The following is a 24241-nucleotide window of genomic DNA, read 5'->3' on the forward strand; positions in this document are numbered from 1 at the left end:
CAGGGTTTTGGATCGAGTCATAGTTATGCAGGGTGGAAAAAAGAAAGACAACCGGGAGAGTAATGTCGATGGGAACTAAACAATGGATGAGCCATGATTTGGGAAGTTGGAAAAGAAAGGTTATTTTGAAATGCATTCACTATGAGTTATAATCATGTTTTGTTGTTGTTTCTGGCACATCATTTACCTCAGTAATTGTGTATTCTGGTGACTGATCAATCAATGCATCAAACTTGAAATTTTCATCTTCATGCTGAACCTCCCCATTTCCTCAGTTTTGATGATCTGTGTCACCTTCCCCAGTCCTGAATTCTGCTTTCCTGTAGCTCTACATTCTTGTCGATCTAAAAAAATCTCTCCTCTCCACCATAACTTCAGTAATTAGGCTTCAAATTCCAAAATTTTATTCCTTCATTGATGTGTCAGCCATCCCTAGCTTTTCATTCTGAATCATCTGTTAAAACTTTGCTCTTTGATCAAATTTTTAAATCACTTCTGCCATCGCCTTTGATGTTCATTCTTGTCTGGACTGATTCTGCAAAGCATCTTCAAATATTTTGCTGTGTTAAAAATGCAAAATAAATGCCAGTGCCTTAGTTGTAATTGGTTAAGTTGCATGATTGCTCTCTCAAGAGAGTGTTGAGGATGGTTGCATTATTTTGAAAATAATCAGAATCCTCAAGGTGGGTGAGCACAATGGCTTGGCTTTAGTTACATGCGAACAATGAGTTTACATTACAAAAAGTCTTTCTTGGTTTGAAAAGGCCCAAGGCTGAGAACAATCCAACAGATGCAAGTTATTTTTTCAAGAATTGCTATAAGATACAACTTTTTTGAAGTTGAGAGATATTTATGATGCAGCTCTATTTCATGAAAGAATTCAGTTAAATTGCCAGAGGCTCTCAATGCTGCGGAACCCTCCCCAATTATGTTGCATGTTGGGTTTAGTATCACATATACAATGGATTCATCTTTTAATTTAACTGAAACTTTTTTTTAAACCTTCTCCAGCTAATAAATTTGTCATCCTTAAATTGGCACTATCCTGCCTCCCTGGAGATCTTGGAACTGGAGGACCATTGTAGAGCTCCAAGAACCTTGCAAGTTTTTGAAATCATTGTGCTTTTGCTGGATAAAGAGACAAGTTATGATGTAACTGCCTTTTGTTTGCTCTCCTACAAAATCAGGAAGTCATCGTACAATGAAAGCTAAATTCTGAAAAGTTGCTTTCTTCTGTATTTATTTTCAAAGTTTGTTGGAAAAACTTGCAGCCAATTTACACCCAATTAACCTTTTATTTCTGGTTGTCTTGCTTTACTTTTAATGTTCCTTCACACAAACTTTTAAAATTTCATGAGACTCAGGTATGCACTTTATTTACCTGAAAGCTTTTATTCTTTCAAGTTTGGTTGAGTCCTGTTTGGAAAGTTCTGTTGGTTCTTGTTTTGCAGATCCTGAGATAGCTTTACAGATTGAAGCATCAGGACCTAAAATTGTGATCAAGTCTGTTTTGAAATGTGTAATTGGTGGATAACAAAGATGGACATGTTAATTTATGGAGAAGGAAAAAAAAATATTGTTATAACCACAGTTTTTTTCCAAGCAATTCCTTGCAGTCAACTTAAGAATTATGCCCAGTGTTTGAAAAACTTTGACTGAAAATACTTTAAAGTAGCATGAAAAAAGATTCGACGTGAGCTGTTTCAAAATGGAACATTGTTTTAACCAATAAATAGATTGTCATTTATTTATACCTATTTGATTTTTACACAGAAAATCCAGTCTGATTTGACCAGTCACGAGATCAGTTTGGAGGAAATGAAGAGAAGGATTCAAGGACCAGATGCCATTGGTCAGAGCAAGTCTGCTGGGAGAGTCCTATCCCAAATTGATATAGCACAGGTGATCTTCATTTACATAGGTGCCCTGAATATTGGTGCAAAGCTCACTGAAAATGTTGGATAATTCCAAACAAATCGCCATGCACTTTACATGCAAGAAATAGTAAAGGCCTCAGGTATTCTGGAAAAGAGACTGTTCGGGACATCTTGACATTATATTCATTTAGATCAATCTGTGGCAGTGCTCACTCACAACAAAGAGTAGATGTTGCTTTGTTGCTCTTGATTTTCAAAATTCTTCAGCCTCTCATATAGAAATGTGCATATCTCTGAAAAATATACCTTGTTAATGACCTCTTTGCTCGCAAATGCTACTCCTCTACCTTCCAAGAATGCACTGAGTTAAATTGTTCATTGTTGTGTGTTCTGCAATGCAGCGGATAGCATGTTATCCAGTTGTTAACAAATTCATAGTTTGAGAGATAGTGCAAGAATAGAAGCAAAACTGCAGGGAAAAGTTTTTAAAAGAATAGAATTGTGGGGTGTTGTGTCACAAGACAAAAGTGCAGAATATGCTGTTAAAGAGAAAAGTGCAGTTCAACAGGGTGACATGGTTGGTGGAGCGGTTTAGGCAACACCTTGACAGAGTCAATAATTGGGACTGAGGCTCAAATCTGTAAGGAGTTTCCATGTTCTCCCCATGTCTGCGTGGGTTTTCCCTGAGGGCTCTGGTTTCCTCCAAACATTCAAAATGTACCGGGGGTGTAGTTTAATTGGGCAGCACGGACTCATGGGCCGAAACAGCCTGTTAATCATGCTGTGTGTCTAAATTTTTAAAATTAATCTTTTACTGATGAGGTTTGTTCAAGAGTCTGATAACAGCTGAACAAATACTGTCCTTGAACCTGGAGGTGCGTGTTTTTAAACTTTTGTGTGTTTTGTCAGAGTGGAAAGTCCTTTCTTGTGTTGTCTGCTCTCCTGAGAAGGCGAGGTGAAAATGGGGGTCAAGGGAGGAGAGTCCTGAGCGGAATTCACAGTTCTTCGTCAGGAATAGGTCACCCAGACCCCTAAGTCTGCCCTACACTCCCAATTGGAGGAAATTTTAAGTAGCAGAAAAGGCACTGGCCCTTAAATGCAGTGTGCACAGCCAAGTTTCTTCGCACACGCATACGCGATGAGGCGGAAATGTGCACGCCCCTCCCACCTTGATATGGTTTCTGAAGCTAACCCTGCATGTCCACCAGTTTGCTAATTTTGAAATGGCCACCCTGAGTCTTTCCCATCTCTTGGTATGATCATAGCTGATCTCCCCAAACCCTCAAAGTCTCTTCTGTGCCAGCTCCAAATTTACCCTCAGTTCCCCGAGCTATCTCTTTTTAAACACCTCCAATAATCCAGCCTGCACAAACTTCCAGCATTGAGAACTTCAGAATTCATCTCTATCTATGAGAAGAAATTGCAACGCATCTCATCTTTAAATGACCATACACGTCACAGTCTTATCATCCATCCGGCCATGCTTCCTGATGATCACATCTGTTCCTTTCACACAAACACAAAGAATCGTTTTTAAATTCATTTGCGATTCATCTGGATAATTCCTCTCATCCCAGGAATAAACCTGGTGAATCACTTCTGGACTACTTCCAATGACAATATACCTTTTCTTAAATAATGAGATCAAAACTGGAGACAATTTGCCGCATGGGACCTCACCATAGCATGTACAATTGTCACATGTACAAGGGCCAATAAGGAGTGCTCTGAACATTTGTAGTCCCATTAAGTAACTTTGTACAACTGTAAAAATACTTGCTTATTTCTAAACTCCAACCCTCCTGCAATTTAAAGTGGACTTGCTATTTCCCTTCAGAACCAGCTTCTTCTACTTCCAGAAGGACTCCTAGATCCCTCTGCACTCAACTCATTTGCAATATATATCCAATGAGATCATCGTCTACCTTTAGATTCCTTCTCACACTCTCCACATTAAACACCATTTGTCAGATTGATACCTTTGGCAGTAAACTAATAGTTTTAACAAAATGCTGAAAAGCAGTAAAATCAATAAATGGCCTCTAAGGGACAAACAACTAAAATCAATCATGAAGTCATATTTTAACAGTTGAGCTATAAATGCAATCACATTGTGCGCCAACTCTCAGTCAGAACTGAAAAGTAGAAACGTAGTAATTTTGGAATAATTGAAATACAAAGAAAACCTGTGTTTCAGCAAAATGCAAGATTGATTCTTGTCTGAGAATTTAGAAATAATTGCTCAAAATGAATAAAATCTACTGGACTGCATTAAGGATTAAATAAATCTGTGCATCACCTCATTTCATACGATAAAGGAATAAGTTCAAATCTCCCTTTCCTATTTGTAAGTTTAAATCTTTTGTGATTGCAGCAAATATGTCACATAGTTTGTGATTTGTAAATTACATTGAATTCACTCTAAATATTAGAATGCACACATCTTTTTGAATGAAAGCCTTAAATATTTTATTGGATTGGGTTGATCATTTTTAAGACTGCAGGCAAAAATTCAGAGAAAACTGATGATTTGGGCTTGTCAGCAAGCGCTGTTGGGACTGGTGTGATTCCAAAGCCCATAGGATCAGATTACATCTCCTATTAGGCCATAATTTGATCTGGTTAATTCTTTGGTGTTCATTGTTCTGTTGCAGAGCTTGTGATACTCAATTTGCATTTTGTTCAGTTTATTTTTTAACACAGTCAAATGGATGTAATTTCATGAGTTAATTTTGCACAATAAAATTACACTAATGATTGGGTTTTTTGATTGGTTTGTCAGTACTTCAAAAGCTGATTGCCATTCTGAAGAGAAAATGTATTTGTTTTCTTGAAACAACCTCTCAGTTCAAGAGCAGTACATTGTGCTGAATAAATATTTTAGAGACAGTAAATATACATTTGCTGATTTTTGGATGCCAAGAAGTAATTAGAAGGCTGAAAGCTCCAGTTTTCAGTGAAAACTTGGATATTGGATAAATCTTACAAGTTGGTCTGTTGCTGGGCTTGAGCAAAATTACAATTTTAAATGAGTTGCAGATTCTAATTTCATATGCGAAGAGATCCCATTCCTCCTTGATGACTGTGTTTATCTTATGCTGTAGTAATGGAGATTTCAACAAGCCGGACTTGCTACTTGATCTCACTGCTTGCACACCCTCTGTAACATTCAGCTCTCTCCTTGAACAGACTCCGCCCGCAAAGTGTCTCTAATTCATGGAAAATAAATGACACTTTTCCTGAATTTCCTTGCACTATTCCTTCAGCCTCATCTGATCTCCCTCTCTCGTGCACCCCCCATCTCGCGCGCCCCCTTCCTTCCCCCATGACCAATTAACCTTCTCACGCTGCACGTATTTGGAACATCGGAAGAAACCAGAGCACCCTAAGAAAAGTTTTGCAGATGTCAGGAGAATGTATAAATTCCTTGCCAACCGTGCTGAGCGAACCTGGGTTGCTGATGCTGTGTCTTCTTTGGCTTGGCTTCGCGGACAAAGATTTATGGAGGGGGTAAATGTCCACGTCAGCTGCAGGCTCGTTTGTGGCTGACAAGTCCGATGCGGGACAGGCAGACACGGTTGCAGCGGTTGCAGGGGAAAATTAGTTGGTTGGGGTTGGGTGTTGGGTTTTTCCTCCTTTGTCTTTTGTCAGTGCGGTGGGCTCTGTGGTCTTCTTCAAAGGAGGTTGCTGCCCGCCGAACTGTGAGGCGCCAAGATGCACGGTTTGAGGCGATATCAGCCCACTGGCTGTGGTCAATGTGGCAGGCACCAAGAGATTTCTTTAGGCAGTCCTTGTACCTCTTCTTTGGTGCACCTCTGTCATGGTGGCCAGTGGAGAGCTCGCCATATAACACGATCTTGGGAAGGCGATGGTCCTCCATTCTGGAGACGTGACCCACCCAGCGCAGCTGGATCTTCAGCATCATTGTGTTAACTAATACACTAACCATACTGACCTGAAGGTTGTTTCTGCAGCCAAGTCTCAGTGGGAACTTTTCACTACTCCTGTGCTTTTGCCTTGCTCACCTGAATCTCTCCCTATTTTATTCCACAGAAAAAACTGCAAGATGTTTCTACGAAGTTCAGGTTGTTCCAGAAACCAGCAAATTTTGAGCAGCACCTATTAGAGTGTAAAAGGCTCCTGGATGAAGTGAAGTCAGAACTATACATGTTGGAGATGAGCAGTGTGGAGCCCGAGTATGTTCAGAACCAGCTTGACCATTGTATGGTATGGGTGCTTGTTGATATTATTTTACAAAACATTTAGTGCATAGATGCGCACGATGGTTTATTTAACAATAGGGTTGCTTCTGTTGATCAACAAAAAGCAAATGTAATCACAGTTGGTATTTAATCCATTCTGAGAAGATTAAACAATTAACAAATGCTGACTTTCCTTTTTCTAGCAGTGAAGAAGAATGTTCAATTGATAATTGATGACCATAAAGAAAATGAATTGGCAACAGTTTACTCAGCATGCAATAGAAGAACTTTTTGAATATTTGGGGCTATTAATAGGCTTATGTGCTGGAGAATGTTGTGATGAAGTGCTGGACCTCTTAAAAATATTTGGATTGTTAAGTCCCCAGGAGCAAACAAGATATACTCCAGGTTACTGCAGGAAGCGAGGAAAGATTGCTGGGGTGTTGGCCACAAAATTTACATCCTTCCTGGCTGCAGCAGAAATACTAGGTGATTGGAGAATGGCAGGATTCTGAGAGTGTAGAAGAACAGTGGGACCTTTGGGTCCAAATCCATTAACCTCATAAGGTTGCCATGTGGGTTGATAGGCAGATTAATGGGATGCTGGCCTTCATTTGTCAGGGGATTAAGTTCCAAGAGCCGTGAGGTAATGCTGCAACTCTATAAAACTGGTTGGACTACACTTGAAATATTGTGTTCAGTTTGGGTCATTTTATTACAGGAAGAATGAGGACGTTTGGGAGAGGGTGTAGAGGAGATTTACTAGGTGTTACAGAGTTCTGTGTTGTGTATTGACCTATGTGTTGTGTTGTTTTATGTCAAAAAGTGACAATTTGCCTTTAAGAGCCAAGGTGAAGGTGGACTGCTGAGAAAGTGGGAGACGGACTGGGCATGTGCAGAAAATGTTTGGACTTGGATGAAAAACCACCACTGGGTGGTGTTGTGGAGTGGAAGGAGGCCCAGAGCATGAGTCATGGTCTGGAGGACAGTTTAGAATGTTGGGATTTCAAAAAGGATAAACATTCCGAAGGCAGCCAGAAGGATCCGGACCAAGCCAGTTGTTCCTCTCACTGCAAGGAACACAAGAAGACAACTTCAAATTTTGTTCTCTCTCTCTCAAAGATCTTTTGGCTTCAGTTTACCAAACAATTTTGTTTATGATCTTTGCTTCAGTTGAGATCGAAATTTTGTGAGTCTTGTGTATTTTGTGTCTTAAGTTTTTCTGTAGGCTGGTTGGAAATATAACTTAGGCTTTAATTACATATGTTATATTTAGGCTGGGGAATTTATTAGTTTTACACTGTGAGAGATTTGTATAGTAACCAGTGAGCATTGATATAAAAGGGGGGGGGGGATTTTGAATTAAAGTTTGAAGGTGAATTTTTTTTGTTAATAAAGTCATTGTTCATCTTTACCCCTGTGTGTGATATGCCTTCTTTGTGTTTGCTGGTTTGATCTTGTAACACAGGGCACTGCCTTGATTGGAGAACATGTTTTATGAGGCAAGGTTAACAGAGCTAGGGCTTTTCTCTTTGGAGTGAAGGAGAATGTGAGGTGCTTTAATAGCAGTTACAAGATTATGAGATGCATTGATAGGGTGGACAGGCAGCACCCTTCTTCCAGGGTGACATAACAAATACCAGAGGACATCTATGTAAGATGAGGGGAGGAAAGTTCAAGAGAGAAGTCGGGGTAAGCTTCTTTTACACAGAGAGTTGTGAGTGTCTGAAATACATTGTCGGGGTGGCTGGTACAATAGGGACATTTAAAAGACTCTGAAATAGATTCTCACAAAAATCTATCCATCTTTGTCTTGAATGGACTCAGTTAATGAGCCTCCGCAGCTGCCTTGTGCAGAGAATTCCAAAGATAGGTTGCCCAAGAAGAGCAGATATTTCTCCTTGCCTCAGTCCAAAATATTATCCATTCACTTCAAGGGCATTGCCCTTGTTCCTTGGCCCCTCTGGGAGTCTGCCATGACATGTCCCAAGATTATCTTGTGTGTATCATTCACATTACCTCTCATCCTTCTAAAGAGAGTAGGAGAGTAAATTTCCCATTCTGCTTAATCTCTCTCCATGAAGCAATCCCTCCTGTCCCAGGAATCCATGATACCTCTTTGTTTAACTACTATGCAAGTACAGGGAACTGACTAAGGTAAACATTGGCCATGATCTGATGGAAGGCAAAGCAGGCAGAAGGAGCTGAATGGTCTCCTCTGCTTCTGTTTCTGATACTCGTAGAAACTAACCAAGGAATCTAACCAAGATCCCACTTCAATAGGAACACTTAGCTTTGTGTTTTCTTGTTGCATTGTACTAGTTGGTTCTCTGGCAAAACAAGCAAAATGTTACAAGGATCTGAACAAAGTATATCTGTACTTTCACCCCGTGTATCTTCCAAATCCAGAGATTCAGATTGTACTTCAGTAATAAAAACTAAGTTGATTTTACAGTCCTTGCTGAATATTAAAATTGTGTGTGTGATGATGTCTGAGCATATTCTTTTAAATTTTTAGAAATTATATAAGAGTCTGAGTGAGGTGAAGTCTGATGTGGAAACGGTGATTAAAACTGGACGTCAAATTGTACAGAAGCAGCAAACAGAGAATCCCAAAGAACTTGACGAGAGAGTGACTGCCCTGAAACTACAATACAACGACCTTGGATCCCAGGTCAGGAATTTTTAAGCCTCATCCTGCTCTCTCATTGATGGTGTGAATGTGACGGTTTGTTCTGTGTCCTGAGATTCTCAGGCCCTCTTCTGGCCAAGACGATAGTTCTGCTTGTGTTTTAAGAGGTAAATGACATTGTTTCTGCATTTGCAGGTTTTCACACCGCACAGTGTCACATTAGACATTTATTATTTGTGATGAGGAATGTGGGGCTGGGATTTGTTTCACGTTTCTTTTTCAACTGGTGTCTCTGACAGTGAAGACACATTAGTTTGTGGATTGGATGAGAATGATTGTGCATATGTGTTAACCCAGGAAGACCCTTCTGAATTTCTGGAGTTTTCAAGGCCATTTCACAGGATACGAACTGTATTGTGGGATTGATGCATCATGTTAACCAATCTGGATGCTACCTTTCCTTGCTTCCAAGGAGAACAGAAAAGAAAAAAGTACTCTCCAGGCACCCTTTCAGCTCTGATAATCTTAAAATTATTATCTTCAGGACAATCAATGAGCAGATTTAAATTCTTGCTGCAAGCCCATGCTAAATAAATTCAAAAAGGTTTGGCTTTAATTTATTTAATATACACAGACATAAAGAGTTAGATTGAAACAATGAAATAAATTCAGTTGAAGAATTTTATTTTGCAATTGTTAAGGGATGGAATATTTCATGTTTTTGATGTCAGGGCACATTCTGCACAGAATCAATGCTTTCCCTGCACTGTTGCAGCCTCAGTGGAGCACTTCCTGCAGGACTATGCCTATTCATTTCACTCTTGAGAGTTTCTGGCAAGTTCAGTGGAACTGGAAGTTGGGTGAGGTTGGTGGAGCACAGCTGCTGATCTCCACCCTTGAATTTCTCAGCTTGGTTACTGGTTGGCTTGGCTTGAACCAACAGCACAGACTAATTAAACTGCGACCAAATTGTTCAATGCGGCTTTATTTGGAAATGGAAATTATGGCTGTGTTCTTGTTCTCCATCCAGCGAATTGATAAAGATGGTGAGACTGCTGCATCTACAGTAACGGCAGCAATTGTGATCACTGCAGCAACTAGATAGCAGCAGTAGTGACAGCTAGTGCAGACCCTGGGAAAGTGGGGATGAGGGTGGAGACATGTCTTTCAGTGCTTCTCCGCAGGGTCCTTCTGCCTGGTCTCCCAGCTGACAGCCTTGCACGAGTTTTAATTTCAAGTTCCAGTTTATTATCACCTGGTTGTACACATTAAATGCCTGTAGAACAGGGTTGGCGGTGTTTCGTTAACCTCAGGGAAACTATGGGGCTCCACCCAAGATGGTGGCCCTTTTGGTCAGCAGCCCAGACCATGAAGGGATGTGGCCTCTGGAGAGCAGCAGATCAGCACAGGGCACCAGAGCAGGGGAAGCCCCACCCCACCACCCCCCCTCCATCTGCTGTGAATAAGAAGCCTGGGAGTGGGCCCTACATTGTAGAAGACCACATCAGAGAACCACTGAGGTGCTTGCCGGTTGAAGACCTGACAACAGGTCACAGTCTGACAGCAACCCAAGAGGAAACTGTGAATTGGGCCTACGATTTGTGTGTATGCTGATGGTGAACAGGGCTCCTAAAAGGTCTTGGGTGCTGACATCTTCTTCAGAGCAGTGGGGGCTTGGAACCACAAACTGAGGACGGAGACTTAGATGCCTGGAGCTCGGGTTCACTGCTGCAACGGACAGAAGACCGTGCGGCTGTGGAGGCGACAGGAGTGCAGGAGGCATTGGATGCAGTGGTGGGATCCTCAGACACTCTTTTACTAAAGGGGCTGTTTTTGCTTTTCTTTCTCCTCTTTATAGTGCCGCTGGACAGGTGGTTCCTCTTTGTGTGTGTGAAAACAAATCTTTTGGGGTTTGTGTGCATGACTATAAGTTAATATTGAATCTGGAATCTTGAAACTTTTTTCCAAGAGGGCAGGAAATAAAATGCCCTTGTCTAATTGAACCAACTTTGAAAGTTTTAAAAATTTTCTTCAGGATTGCCAAGATGCTTTTAAAGAATGGCCAATTTGCCTACCTCACAACCAACTCCCTACAGATTTGTCTATTTTTCAGTGGGAGAGGCAGTCACTAAACCCTTTCCACCTGTCCCAGGAACTAACTGGGAATTGACTGGGACAGGATCCAGTGGAAAAGGGAAATTGTCCGAACGCTGACGTCAAATGATGTCATTTCACGCCGGATTAACCGTCTCTACCCCTACTCATTTTCCTGGTGTTTGCTGACGCCGTCATGCTGATAAAACCAGAGGAAAAAGGACAGCAGAAAGTCACCTGTTTCCAATTGAAGGTAAAACACTCTGATCCCTGGGGATGAGTGTGTTCAGTGGAAAAGCAGTGTCCCAGTTAAGGGTGGCCCAGTGGAATTGGCAAAAAGGGCTTCATATCCTGGGACATTGCACAGCCAATTAACTGGGATGCCAGTGGAAAAGGTGTATCGTTTGTCAATACAGGGTATAAACAATGCTGCGTCATTGGAGCAATACGAAAAAAAATATTGGAGGAACTCAGCGGGTCAGGCAGCAGCCCAAGAAGGGGCACTCAACATTTTGGGCTGTAGCCTGTCATCGGGAAGAGCAAGAAAGAGAGCAGAAGTCCCAATAAAAGAGTAGAGGTGTAGAGTGAGGAGCAGGAGCTATCAGGTGATGGGTGAATACAGGTGAGAGTGGAAAGAAATGGGTTTAAAAAAAACTAAACTCAGAGGTAATTGGAGGAACAAGCAGAGGGCTAATGGAGATGCACTCTGAGAGGAGGACAGTCGGTTATAGAATGAAAGGAAGGGGTTGGGGAGCTAGAGGAAGGAAGGTGTGGGTGCTGTGCAGGTAGAGAGGATGAGGGAAAGAAATTGTAAAGAAGAGAACTGGAAGTGAAATTAAAATATCTAGCCCTGGGAGATCCTGCCTGCTGTGGGCGGATGGAGTGGATGTGCTTGATGAAGCGATCCCCTGATGTGTGTCCAGTCTCTCCGATGAAGAAGAGATCTCACCAGATGCAATAAATGACACCCTCAGATTCACAGGTGAAGTATTGCCTCATTTGGAAGGGCAGTTTCAGGCCCTGAATGGTGACAGGGAGGAGGTGAAGGTGCACAAGTAGCACTTGGTGCAGTCCCAGGGATAAGTGCCAAGAGGGAATTGGTGGGGAGAGACTTTTGGACAAAGGAGTTGCAGAGAGAGTGATCCCTGTGGAAAGTGGAGAGGGAAGGGGAAGATGTGCCTGGTTTTGCAATCCTAGAGGAGGTGATGGAAATTGCAGGGAATAATTTGTAGGCTGCAGAGGTTGGTGGGATGTGAGGGAAGGTCAAGAAGAACCTGATCCCGACTATGTCATGGGGATTATTAATTTTTTTTTACATATAGCAGCATATCAGGCTCTTTTGACCCATGAGCTCATGTCACCCAATTCCACCTAATTGACACTCTCATGAAAAGCAGGAGGAAACTGGAGCTCCTGGTGAAAACCCATGAAACATTGGGAGAATATATAAACTCCTTCCAGACAGCACCGGATTTGCATCCGGGTTGTTGCGCTGTAATAGCATTGTGCTAACTCCTATGGTGACCGTGCTGCCCTTGTATGGTTTGGGATCGAGTGAGGGCAGATGTGCAGAAAATAGAGGAGATGGGGTGAGAGCTGCATTGATGGAAGTGAAGGGGGAACAACATTTACAGAAGAAGGAGGACATCTTAGATGTTCTGGAATGGAAAGCCACATCATGGTAGCAGATGTGGCAGAGACAAAGGAACTGAGAGGAAGGAATAGCATTCTTGCAAGAGATTGGGTGGGAAGAGATGTTGCTCAGGTAACTGTGGGAGTCAGAAGGTTTGTACAAGATTTATTTTTTTTGTTGGTAGATATAACATTTGACTCTTTTTCCCTTCTCTTCTCCATTTCATTCCTCCGCAGTCTGTCTTTCTCTGCACACATCCTTGTTAAAGATGTGAAGAATTTATTTCTTGTATGTCTTCCCACCTACTCCTTTCTTACCAGGAAGAATCTTCAGCAGATCAGAATTAGCTTAGCTTCCTGGAATCTGTTGAGGGTGTTGTCAGAAGCAGAGGTCTTCCTGCTATGATCTCCCACCACACCAGTTGATTGCTGACCATTCATTAGTTGCACAATATAGTTTTATTTTTGCTGTGTTTTCTTGTCACACATACTTTGGATCAACGAGAGGTCTTACATTATAATTAGCCACCCTGGATCAGCAGAGGGTGACATTCATGCAAATTAATTCAGAAGGACATCATTACAGAATTGACATGTCAGAAAAGGCTATTTCACGATATTACACATTTTGTTTTCCTGGAACAAGAGATCAATTTGTGTGGCAAACATATTTCAAGGCAACATTTTGTTGCCTTAATCTAAATTTGCTTTCAGTTTTGTCCTGTTGGCTGTAAGAAGCAAAGTGAAATGTACTGGCCATATTTCAAAACACTTCTGGATAGTAATCAAATTCCAACATGTAGCATGAGGTGAGCAATATATTGTAACCAATGTGAAAAGATGAGGATAAATAATACAAGATTTGGAAATGCCATTTACTCATTGAAAATACATTTAACTCAGTGATTTTCAAACTGTCCCTCTAAACTCACATTCCACCTAAAGCAGTCCCTTTGCCATCAGTGCTCTGTGATTAGTAGGGGATTGCTTAAGGTGGTATGCAAATGGGAAGGGAAGGTTGAGAATCACTGCTCTCAACCCAATTGTTACTAAAGGTGGAATGAATGTGAGTTTGGGGGGGCAATTTGAAAACCACTGATTTAGGCAAAAAAAATGAAAGGACTTTGGCTCAAGTAAATAACACTGATATGATGGTGATTGCAGACTGAAGAGGACACACGGATTTGCAGAATAATTATTAGCATGGTGGTTAGCGCAATGCTGTTACAGCGTTGGCAGTCGGGACCAGGGTTAGAATTCTGCGCTGATTGTATGTTCTCCCTGTATCTGCTTAAGTTTTCACCGGGGGCTCTGGTTTTCTCCCACGGTTCGAAACATGATGGGGATTGTAATTGGGCGGCAAGGGCTTGTGGGCCAAAATGGCCTGTAACCATGCTGTATCTCTAAATTTAAAAAAAATTAAACATTTGACTCTAGTTTTCTGCCCATTCCCAATTCCCAAACCAACCAAACATTCAAATTAATTTTTATATTTCTGGAATGAATTCAAAATGAATATTACATTGAAAGAAATTGCTCAATATTAGTGAGCAAGGAAATCTGCAGATGCTGGGATCTCGATCCATGCACAAATGTTCTGGAGAAACTCAGCAGGTCACGCAGCATCCATGGAAATTAAAGGCATTCGAAGGACGCAAACCTGAAACATTGACTGCGTTTTACTTACTCAGCGTTTGGGGTTGATTAATTAACGATGTCATCCCATTACCTCCTTCCTTTTCCCTTGACCTCTACCCCTAATTTTGTTGTGTCTAGTTGCACAACTCTCTCTATCCCAGAATTTATCCCTGTTGTCTCACCAACGTATTTCCTCTTCCTCATCTCTTCTCTCTTCGGACTTTAATTTCTTTCTCCCTTTTCCTTTCTTCACTTAATCTCATGTTATCAACTGCCTTCCCTACAATTCTTTCCACTCATTTCCATTCCCGATCTACATTCGACCACCTCTATCCCACCCTTTACTGAAAATATTTACTGACATTCCACCTAAAGCAGTCCCTATGCTCTGTGATTGGTTAGGGATGGCTTAAGGTGGGCTATGAGTGGGTAGGGAAGGTTGAGAATCCCTGCTTTAGGCCCAATTGTTACTAAAATATTTTGCTTGAGAAAAATGGTAATTGGCCCATTTCCTTTGGAGTTATGTTATTGTTGCAACTCGTGCACAAGCTGCAGATGGCAGTAGAAATCCTCACATGAAAACTTTACCATGTTAAGTATGAACTCCAGGCATCTATTTTAAAGAATACTCTGTCGAAAAGCTGAAGACAAATTGAATATTTTCTTTCACTCAAAACGTTTGTGATGAATCCTTGGTGTCTGATTATTTTTCTTTGTTAAGATGAAGTGACAAACCTGTGCTTCAGTGAGTGGTTGAGAAGTACAGATCCACACTACTGAAAAGAGTTAATGTCTTCAGGAGAGGAGGAATGAGAAGAACAGTAGAGCCAGTTACTCAGGGAAGAGGGGAAAGTGTTCATCTGACTGCCATTTAAAATGGGCGTAACATCTGCACAGATGTTGAGCATGACTTGTTTCAATGATAAACAGGCCCCATATCATAAGAGTCATTTGCCTTCAGAATAAATGGCATATGGGTGAATGCACCATCTGCCAACTGCTTCATAATAATGTCACGATCAAATAAAACCTGATTTGCTCCCAAAATGCATGGAAACTCTTTCTCAAACCTGATTCAAACAAAGCCATGAAACAATAAATTCAAACACACACTAAGCTTTGACAGTTTGTCTGTGAGGATTGAGCTGACTGGGCCTTCACTTTCTTGAGCCAAGAAGTCCGAGAGATGATCTGATAGATCCATGCAATATTCTGCTGGGATGATAGGTCTGAAGGAGACTCAACTATCCCCCTGGTTGGCCGATTAGAATTTGGGTTCGTAATATCTAAATTTTGGCCTGGCTACCCTGAACAGAGGGAAGAAGAAATATTTTTGCACGGAAGATACTTGATCTTTGTGATTCTTCACCTTAGACGGTGACAAGTGTGAAGTGTTTCAAGACAGAAGATGTGTAGATTTTCAGATCACAATGAATTTGGACCGGAGGTTAGTAAAAACACAAGAATACTGAATTAACTCAGCAGGTCTCACAGCTTCCATAGGAGGTAAAGATATTATCACCAACATTTCAGGCCTGAGCCCTTCAAGTGTTTCACTGAATGGTCAGGTTGGCAACTTGGACAGCATGGACAAGTTGGGTCGAAGGACTTGTTTTTATGCTATGTGACAAAGTGACTCCAACAGCTGTGGTGTTACAGAATAGAGGGGGGGGGGGGTGTTCACAGATGCATAGTGCAAATAACCTGCTCCTGCTTTTGTTTCTGCTGTTGGAAGATGGAATGACACTGGGGAAGAACAGAGAGTACCTGTGGAAATACAAAACAGATCATCCTAAACTGTGTCAAATACTGAGCTGGTCAGGTGTTCCTCAGCCTGTTTATGGCCAAGCTCAAAGACTTTACCTGAAGAAGTGCCTAACCCAGGTCAAGCTATGTGTCTTCCAGTCTAACAGTCTCAATCAGTGAGAATGGGGAGCAACACCTCCTCTAGGATCATACTTAGCAGCGGCTCCTCAAAAGGATGCATTCTCAATCTCATACTATACTCTCTCCACAGCATGACTGGCATTCCAACTCCATTTTTCTGTTCACTAATGAGACCACAGTTATAAGCCAAATATTAAATCATGATGAGATAGAATGCAGGAAGGTAGTTGAGAGTCCAGTGATTTTTGTTTCAATATAACAACCCCTCTCTCAATGTCTGTAAGCTGAAGGAGCCTATCATAGACCAGGAAGAGGGGAAATAGAGCTGTTTTCCAATCAACATTAGTGGTGCTGGTGGAGACAGTAAATTGCTTCAACTTTTTGGAGTAAACATGTCCACTTACCTGACCTAGATCAACTATGTTGGCACAGTGGTCAAGAAAGTACATGAATACCTCTGCCTCTTTGGCAGTCTCTGGGGGATTTGTTGAACTCCCATATCTCTCAGGTGCATAATTGAAGGCATGCTCAATGGATTCATTGCAGCGTGACATGGTGCTTGCTCTACCCAAGATCAGAAGAAGCGACTGAAGATGGTGCATGCAGCTCAGAACAACATGCAAGCTCTCCTTCCCGACAAACATTCCATCTGTACCTGTCGCTGCCTCAGAAAGATAGCAAGCAGTCTGAGGTACTCAGAGCACCGTGGGCACACTTAGTTCTTCTTGAGGGGAGAAGGGTCAAGAGTTTGAAATTATGCATCAATTGGCTCAAAGACTGTTTCTTCTCCACTGCATACAGTCTCCTGAATAGACCTCTCAGCAGTGTTTCCATGCTGCCCTGGCATGTGCTAATTGATCTTTTCACTGTTACATTAACTGCTGTAATTACACCCCTCTGTGTAATTGGATCCTTGATTTCTTCACCTCCAGACTTCGATCAGTGACCATTGGTAAGAACATCTGCACAATCTCCATCAGTAATGGAGAACCACAGGGCTGTGTTCTTAGCACCCTCTGCCCTGGCTCTATTCGCTTTACATCTATGACTCTGTGGCTCTATATGACAACAACGACAACTACAAATTCGCTGACAATAGCACGTTAGTGGGTTATATATAAAGGGGTGATGACTCTGCATACAGCAGGGAGATTGGAAACTTGACTGAATGGTGCGCCAACAACAACCTTGCACTCAATGTCACCAAAACTAAGGAGCTGATTGTTGACTTCAGGAAGGGAAAACAGGAGGTGTATGATTCACTGATCATTGGGGGATCAGAGTTGGATAGGTTGAGCAAATTTAGGTTCTTGGGAGCTCAGAGGATCATTCCTGGACCCACACACTCATCGCATCATGAAGAAAGCAGATCAACACCTTTACTTCATAAATTTGCAGAGGTATGATATGAGAAACCTTGGCAAATTTCTACAGAGGTGTGGTGGAAAGTGTGCTGACCGGCTGCATCACTGGTATGGGGACATCAATACCCCTGAGCATAAAGCCCTGCAGTAGATAGTGGACACAGCCCAGCACATCACAGGCAAAACTCTCCCCACCATCGAGGACATCTACGGGGAACACTGCAGTCAGAGAGCCGCATCAATCAACAAGGATCCACACCATCCAGCCCACGCTCTGTTCTTGCAGCTGCCATCAGGAAAGAGATAGAGGTGCCCCAAGATTTGTCCCACCAGGTTCAGGAAGAGCTGCTACCCCCTCCACCATCAGACTCCTCAACGACAAACTCAATCAGGGACTCATTTAAGGACTCTCACTTTTGCACTTTATTCTTTGTTTACTTTTTCCTCTCTATATTGCAGTTCGTTGTTTAAATGTCTTTATTTGTATATATGTGTATGTTTTGCACGACCAATAATTGGTAATTCTGCCTTGCCCGCAGGAAAAAAATCTCACGGTTGCTTGTGATGTCAGGCATGTACTCTGAATCAGTGTCAATGTTCGAGTTGATTTGCTGGATCGCTGCTGAAAAAAAACCCTTTCCATTGTACCAAGTACAGTGTGACAATAACCTTGAACTTGCTTGTCTCCACCATAAAGCAGCTGTGGTCATCTCCTGCTCATATTCCATATCTTCACTTTGCTGCAGTGCAGATGGTATGAATGAAAAGACAGATCGGCTAATCTAGAGAATAAATCTGGGTAGCTTGTTCCCACAAGGGAGCTGTTGCCCCTCCCACATCTGGAGCTGTGTTAAAGCATGCATGTTTACCTTAATATATCACAGTGATGTGGTGCTTTGAGGAGGGGAAGCTTTATGTCCACCTTGTGTCTCTGCTGTAAGGCACAAAAGCTGCAAGCACATTTACTCCAACTGTTTCGATTCCACTGCATCCTGAATCTGTCAAACCACTGCTCAGTGAGGCTCCTGGACGACTGGCAGCTGTTAAATCATGAATGACAACAGCATGCAGCCAAGCTGCTACGGTCTGGAGTTTATTTTGTGAGGTGCTGTGTCTTTATTAAGCTTTGAGCCAGCGTCTCCATGAAGGAAGCCAATTTTTGAATCCATGCTGCTTTCAATGAGGCTGTTATGAATTGAATTAATTTCTTCATTGTAAAACAGAAGCCTTGCTTGTCATTGCTCAAAGCAGAGGCCACAGGTCAATTCCTAAATTCCTAAAGCATCACTGATTTCAAAACCTGCAAACGAGTGCATTGATTCTTGATCATCCTTCTCAACTGAAAGCTCATGAGCTTGAGGGCAAGGAAAATAAAGCTCCATTTTAAGTCAGAGCCCTTTCTTGTCCTGCCGCCATGTATTACCAATTGATTTGTTCATCTTTTAAGAGAGTTCATGTTAAAATGGACTTTTAGCCCTCTTCCTGGGATTCCATGCTGTTCTCTGTATTGTCAGTGAAGATCTCCTTGAGTGCAGCTCTTGATAATTTTTCAATAATATTGCACTGTTCATTGCTATGCCAATGGTCTGTTGTGCCTTTGGCTCATTCTCACCAATTATCCAGTGGGATTTGATTGTACCTGAAGCATGTATCACAGATACCTGACTAAATTATCAAGTGCTTCATTATTTATTTCCCCCCTTCCAGCTGTTTCTGCAGCATTTGGTTTTAAAATTCTTTAAAGACTCACTTTAAGGTACAAAGACTTCCAGTCCATCATTCAGTTCTTATGCAGGATTTGCTGCTTGAATATTTAAGCAAATCGACCTCCAAGTAATTGCAGGGTCAGGTGTCAAAACGCAGTTCTTCACTCAAATTACACAACTCCAGTGCAGTTCATCATGCAAGCCTTAATCAGTGTCTGTTTGGAAGAAATACTCAATAATGTACAAAGTAGGTGAGCTGTGAATATTACAGTGGCATCTCCAATGGGTTTTTCATATTCATCTTACTGTCCTGCTTGTTAGAAGGTGTTGGGGAACTCCAAAAGGTGGTCCTTTTCTTCCCCAGAACAAGAAATGTTTTTGCTCTGCGCTTCAGATTCTTCACAGAGAAGCCATGAAAATAATTGTTAAACAGATTGACATTTGTTCCCTTTTATTTGCAATGGAATTGCTATATTCACAATAATGTGTTAATTTGATGCATATAACTAATCTGACAGAATCACTTGAATAGGGAAGAAACAATAGCCTTGGGATGACATTTCATTGTGGAAGATTTTCTGATTGCATGACAGATGGGTGAGCATGTACCTGCAGTGTATTCCAGAGATTAGATGTGGTGCCACTAATGTATGATATGTGCAGATGGGGAGTTGATTGGTCATGTCCAGTGTGGCATGTGCCATGCAGCATGTTTTCTGAAACTATGTGCACAACATTACATCATTCTTTCAAGAGTCACAATTCATGGCAGGCAATTAAACTGAGGGACCTTGGAGATATGTTTCAGCACCATTCAGAGGTGGCAATCCTGGTTGAATTGCTGTGGGAAAAGAGGAGCCCACTTTCTGATTGTTTCCCTTTAACTTTTTCAATTCATATCCTCATCAACCCCCCCCCCCCCAATAGGCTGTTTCTGACATCCACTCCTGTCCCTCAGCATCTCCCAAAGTCTTACTCGATTCTGCCCCTACCATTCCTGCCCTCTCCCCACAATAGCTCATCCTCTTGTGTCACCCTGCTTTACACCAGTCTGATGGTGAATGAAGAGAGCCTGTTCTGTTGATTACATCTAATAGTTGACTGTAGATCAACTGTTGAAACAGTCAAGTTTAAATGTGATATCTCTCTCCCCCACTTCACCTCTTGTTATTCAGGTAACTGAGGGAAAGCAGGACCTGGAAAAGTCTCTGAAATTCTCTCGAAAGCTCAGGAAGGAAGTGAATGCGTTGACAGAATGGCTGGCAGCAACTGATGCAGAATTGACGAGGAGATCTGCAGTTGAAGGCATGCCTACGAATTTGGACACAGAGGTTTCCTGGAGTAAGGTAGGAATGATTAAATTAATTTTGGGGAAACACTGTTAAAGATCTGCCTCCTTTGCAGCTAAAAACAAGGTTTAACAGATACTATTGACATTTAATTGTATAGTTCAGGAAATGTTTGTCCAGTATTGTTTCATCATTTGCAGTAGTTGAATGCGCCAAGAAGAAATGTCAAAGACACAAGCCATCATTTTGGCCAACACTCTTCTCTGTTGGGGAGTGTGAATTACAGAACTAGTCCACTCATCAGCAAATTCAATTTCAGATCCATTGGGGCATCAGTTTTTTTTTAAATTATAATCTAAAGCACGGAAGAGGACGATTCCAGTCATTTAAATCTGTGCTGCCCAACTTCACCTAAATTAACCTATGTACATTTTGGATGGTGGGAGGAAACCAGAGCATCCAGGGAAAACCCACGCAGACACGGGGAGAATGTACAAACTCCTCACAGACAGGGCTGGATTGGGACCCTGGTTGCTCGTGCTACAATGGCATTACGCTTCACTAACTCTGCAGCCCATGAGTCTCACAGTGGAAAGCTGACATTTTAAAGTCCTTTTCAATTTGGATTGTTCCACGATTTAGAAATTTTAGCTTGCTTTGAGCTAATTAAATATATATTTTCAACTGAAAAACAGGAAATAGTTATTCCTGACACTTGCAAGATATTCCAAATGTTTGCTGGTCAGCAGACTGGTTCCTGTTATATTGTGGGAAATGTGGTCATCAGTTTGTGCAAGTTCCCTTAAACACCAATGGTGCTGAAATCTCCAGAGAGGGACTTGAGCCACAACTTTTAACTTCAGTCTTATGTACAACCGACTGACCTGTCGCCGACATTATTGTAGGCTGTAAGAAAGGCCAAATCTTATCAATTGGATGGTTTGGGGAAGGAAATTTTATCAATCTCTGTCTTTTTAGAAGTAGCAAAATTTTACACGGAGGGAGGTTGAATAGACTGGGTCTTCATTACCGAGAGCATAGGAGGCTGAAGGATGAACTTAGAGAGGTTTCAAATATCATGAGGTGTAAATAAAGAGAATGCTATTTCCCAGCATAGGCCAGAGGGTTGTTAACTCGGCCTATGCCATCACAGGTATCCGACTCCACTCCATTGAGGATGTCTACATGAGGTGGTGTCTTAAAAAAGCAGCCTCTATCCTCAAAGACCCCACCACCCAGGCCACTCCCTCTTCACTCTGCTACCATTGGGAAGGAGGTACAGGAACCTAAAGACGAGCACTCAATGGCACAAGGGCAGCATCTTTCCCACTGCCATAGGAACATAGGATGTCGGAACAGGAGTAGGCCATCGAGCCTGCTCCGCCATTCATTAAGATCATGGCTGATCTAATTTATGACCTAACTCCACCTACCTGCCTTCTCCCCATATCCCCTAATCCCTCTATCATGTAAAAATTTATCTAACCGAATTTTAAATATGTTTAATGAAGCAGCCTCAACCACTTCCCTCGTTAGAGAATTCCAAACTTTCACTACTCTCTGGGAAAAACTATTTTACCTCATATCTGTCCTAAATCTACTCCCCCGAATCTTGAGACTGTATCCTCTCGTTTTAGTTTCCCCGGCCAGCTCAAAAAACCTTCCTACATCTATCCTATCCATACCCTTCATAATCCTATATGTTTCTATAAGATCTCCTCTCATTCTTCTGAACTCGAGCGAATACAATCCTAGACAATTTTATCTTTCATCATAAGTCAACCCCTTCATCCCAGGGATCAACCTACTAAACCTCCTCTGGACCGATTCCTAAGCCAGTATATCCTTCCTCAAATATGGAGACCAGAACTGGTCTCAGAACCAGTACTCCAGGTGCGGTCTCACCAGTACCTTATACAGTAGCAACATTACCTCCCTACTCCTGAATTCAATTCCTCTAGCGATGAAGGCCAACATTCCATTTGCCTTCTTAATAACCTGCTGCACCTGCAATCTAATTTTTTGTGATTCATGCACAAGCCCTCCCAAATCCCTCTGCACAACAGCATGCTGTAGTTTTTCACCCTTTAAATAATATTCAGCTCTTTTATTTTTCTTGCCAAAGTGGATAACCTCACACTTACTAACATTGTACTCCATCTGCCACCAGATCCCTGAATAATCAATGAACCAAAGACACTGCATTACTTTTCGGGGACTACAAATTTTATTTATATTTTTATATATTATTGTTGCAAGATGGTTCATGACTGTTTGCTCTATGACGTTGCTGCAAAACACTAAATTTTATGACTTGTTCATAACAATGAATTCTGATTCTAGAAGTGAAGGGTAAAGGTTCAAAGTGAGAGGGGAGAGATTGAAGAGGGACCCAAGGGACAAGGTTGTCACTCATTCCATAATTTGAATGAGCTGCCAGAGAAGTGGTTGCAATCATAACAATCAAAATATATTTGGATGCATAGATGGACAGGAAGGGCTTAGAAGGATATGGACCAAATGCAAGGATATGTGACAAATCCAGAATGCCAATATTGGTTAGCAGGAACGACTCTGTTGTATGACTCCATGCCGTGGCTACCCTTTGTTTGCCAAAATTCAATTGAAGAGCTGAATTTCTTAGCTTGGTTCATTGTGTGCTATGAGCTGGAGAGAGGGGAAATGGAAGCATTCTTTGTTTCCTCAAGAATTTCCTTTCCTCAGGAGTAAAATTGGATAGTGCAGAGTCAGGTTTAGAGCTACGTTCTTGTTTGGTCTTGAGTATTTTTTCCTGCCTGAAGAAGGAAGTTCCTCTGGTTAAACTGAATTTTGTTGAAGTTGAGAGAATCCTGCAGAAGAAAATGCTGTGGTGTCATTGGAATGGAAATCTCTTCCCATTTGGAGTACATGTCCCCGTCAACACACTGTTCATGCAGCATTTGATTAATGAAGGAAGTTGTGCGCCATTGCATAGCAGAACTCAACTGTTGGAACTTAAGCCTCAGTAAAGCGGAATGATGGTGGCTCCAAATGAAAGATGCATCAGGTCACCAATTTTAGAATTCAGAGTTCAGAATTCAGAGGCTGCTTCTTATCAAAGACCCTGACAGTTTTACCCTTCACTTTCTGTCCTCTCCTTTGGATAATTGTATTAAATTGCATTACATCAGTGTAAAATAAAATAGAAATCTCTCTGTCTGCAAACCCTCATAACTCCTGCTCATGGACATATCGTCCTCTATCACGTGTTCAGGATTGGTGTCAGATGGCAGATGAGATCAAGATTGAACCTGTTTCTCTGGCACAGTGAGGCAGCAGCTCTACTAACTGTAGCACTTCTGCTCCACCTCACTCACAAAGAACACAGTTCCTTGTGGCAGAAAATTTAGCAGTGATGATTCAACAACGTTTTTTAGCCTAACAAATTATTGCCACTCTTCTTTGAAATTATAGACTTAAAAGATACCCTCTCCCTCTCTCTCTTCTTAGTGTTTTCATCTTCTACCCTCCCATCTGTATCCTCCTATGACCTCATAGCTGTTGGCGAGCTTCCCCCTCCCTCTCCTCTCTACTCCCACCTTTATATTCAGGCTCCTTTTACTAAGAATCCCTATGCTTTCCCTTTGAATGCTGCATGGCCCTCTGAGTTTCTCCAGCATATTTGTGTGTTGCACTCAACCCCAGCATCTCCAGGCTTTCTTGCTGAACCTCATTGTAATGATATGGTTGTATGTACTACAGGCACGGGCTGGCCCACCCTCTCCTAGACTCCTCCCTGGACTCCTCCCCTGTGACCCAGGCCATAAAGGTCGACTCTCCTCTTCTTCCCCTCATTTCCCTAGCTTGGATCCGAGCCAGCAGTATCGAGTGTAATAAAGCCTATCGTTCCCCTCAGTCTTTGTCTCTGTAATTATTGGGAC

General features: G+C 41.9%; 1 protein-coding gene across 24 annotated transcripts in view; it reads left to right on the forward strand.

The window, feature by feature from the left end:
* The window catches only part of dmd (dystrophin), a 1604005-nt gene that overhangs the window by 704214 nt on the left and 875550 nt on the right, over nt 1-24241 (forward strand). For all 24 annotated transcript variants that reach the window (XR_011341867.1, XM_069890130.1, XM_069890120.1 and 21 more), the window contains 4 exons: nt 1774-1902; nt 5931-6104; nt 8598-8753; nt 20208-20378. Coding sequence is in view for 23 of the 24 variants with exons in the window: in XM_069890130.1 (XP_069746231.1) it covers nt 1774-1902; nt 5931-6104; nt 8598-8753; nt 20208-20378 (630 nt within the window). In the remaining variant the exon portion in view is untranslated. The remainder of the gene's footprint in view (nt 1-1773; nt 1903-5930; nt 6105-8597; nt 8754-20207; nt 20379-24241) is intronic.

The sequence above is a fragment of the Narcine bancroftii genome, chromosome 7 (assembly GCF_036971445.1).
Source record: "Narcine bancroftii isolate sNarBan1 chromosome 7, sNarBan1.hap1, whole genome shotgun sequence".
NCBI lineage: Eukaryota > Metazoa > Chordata > Chondrichthyes > Torpediniformes > Narcinidae > Narcine > Narcine bancroftii.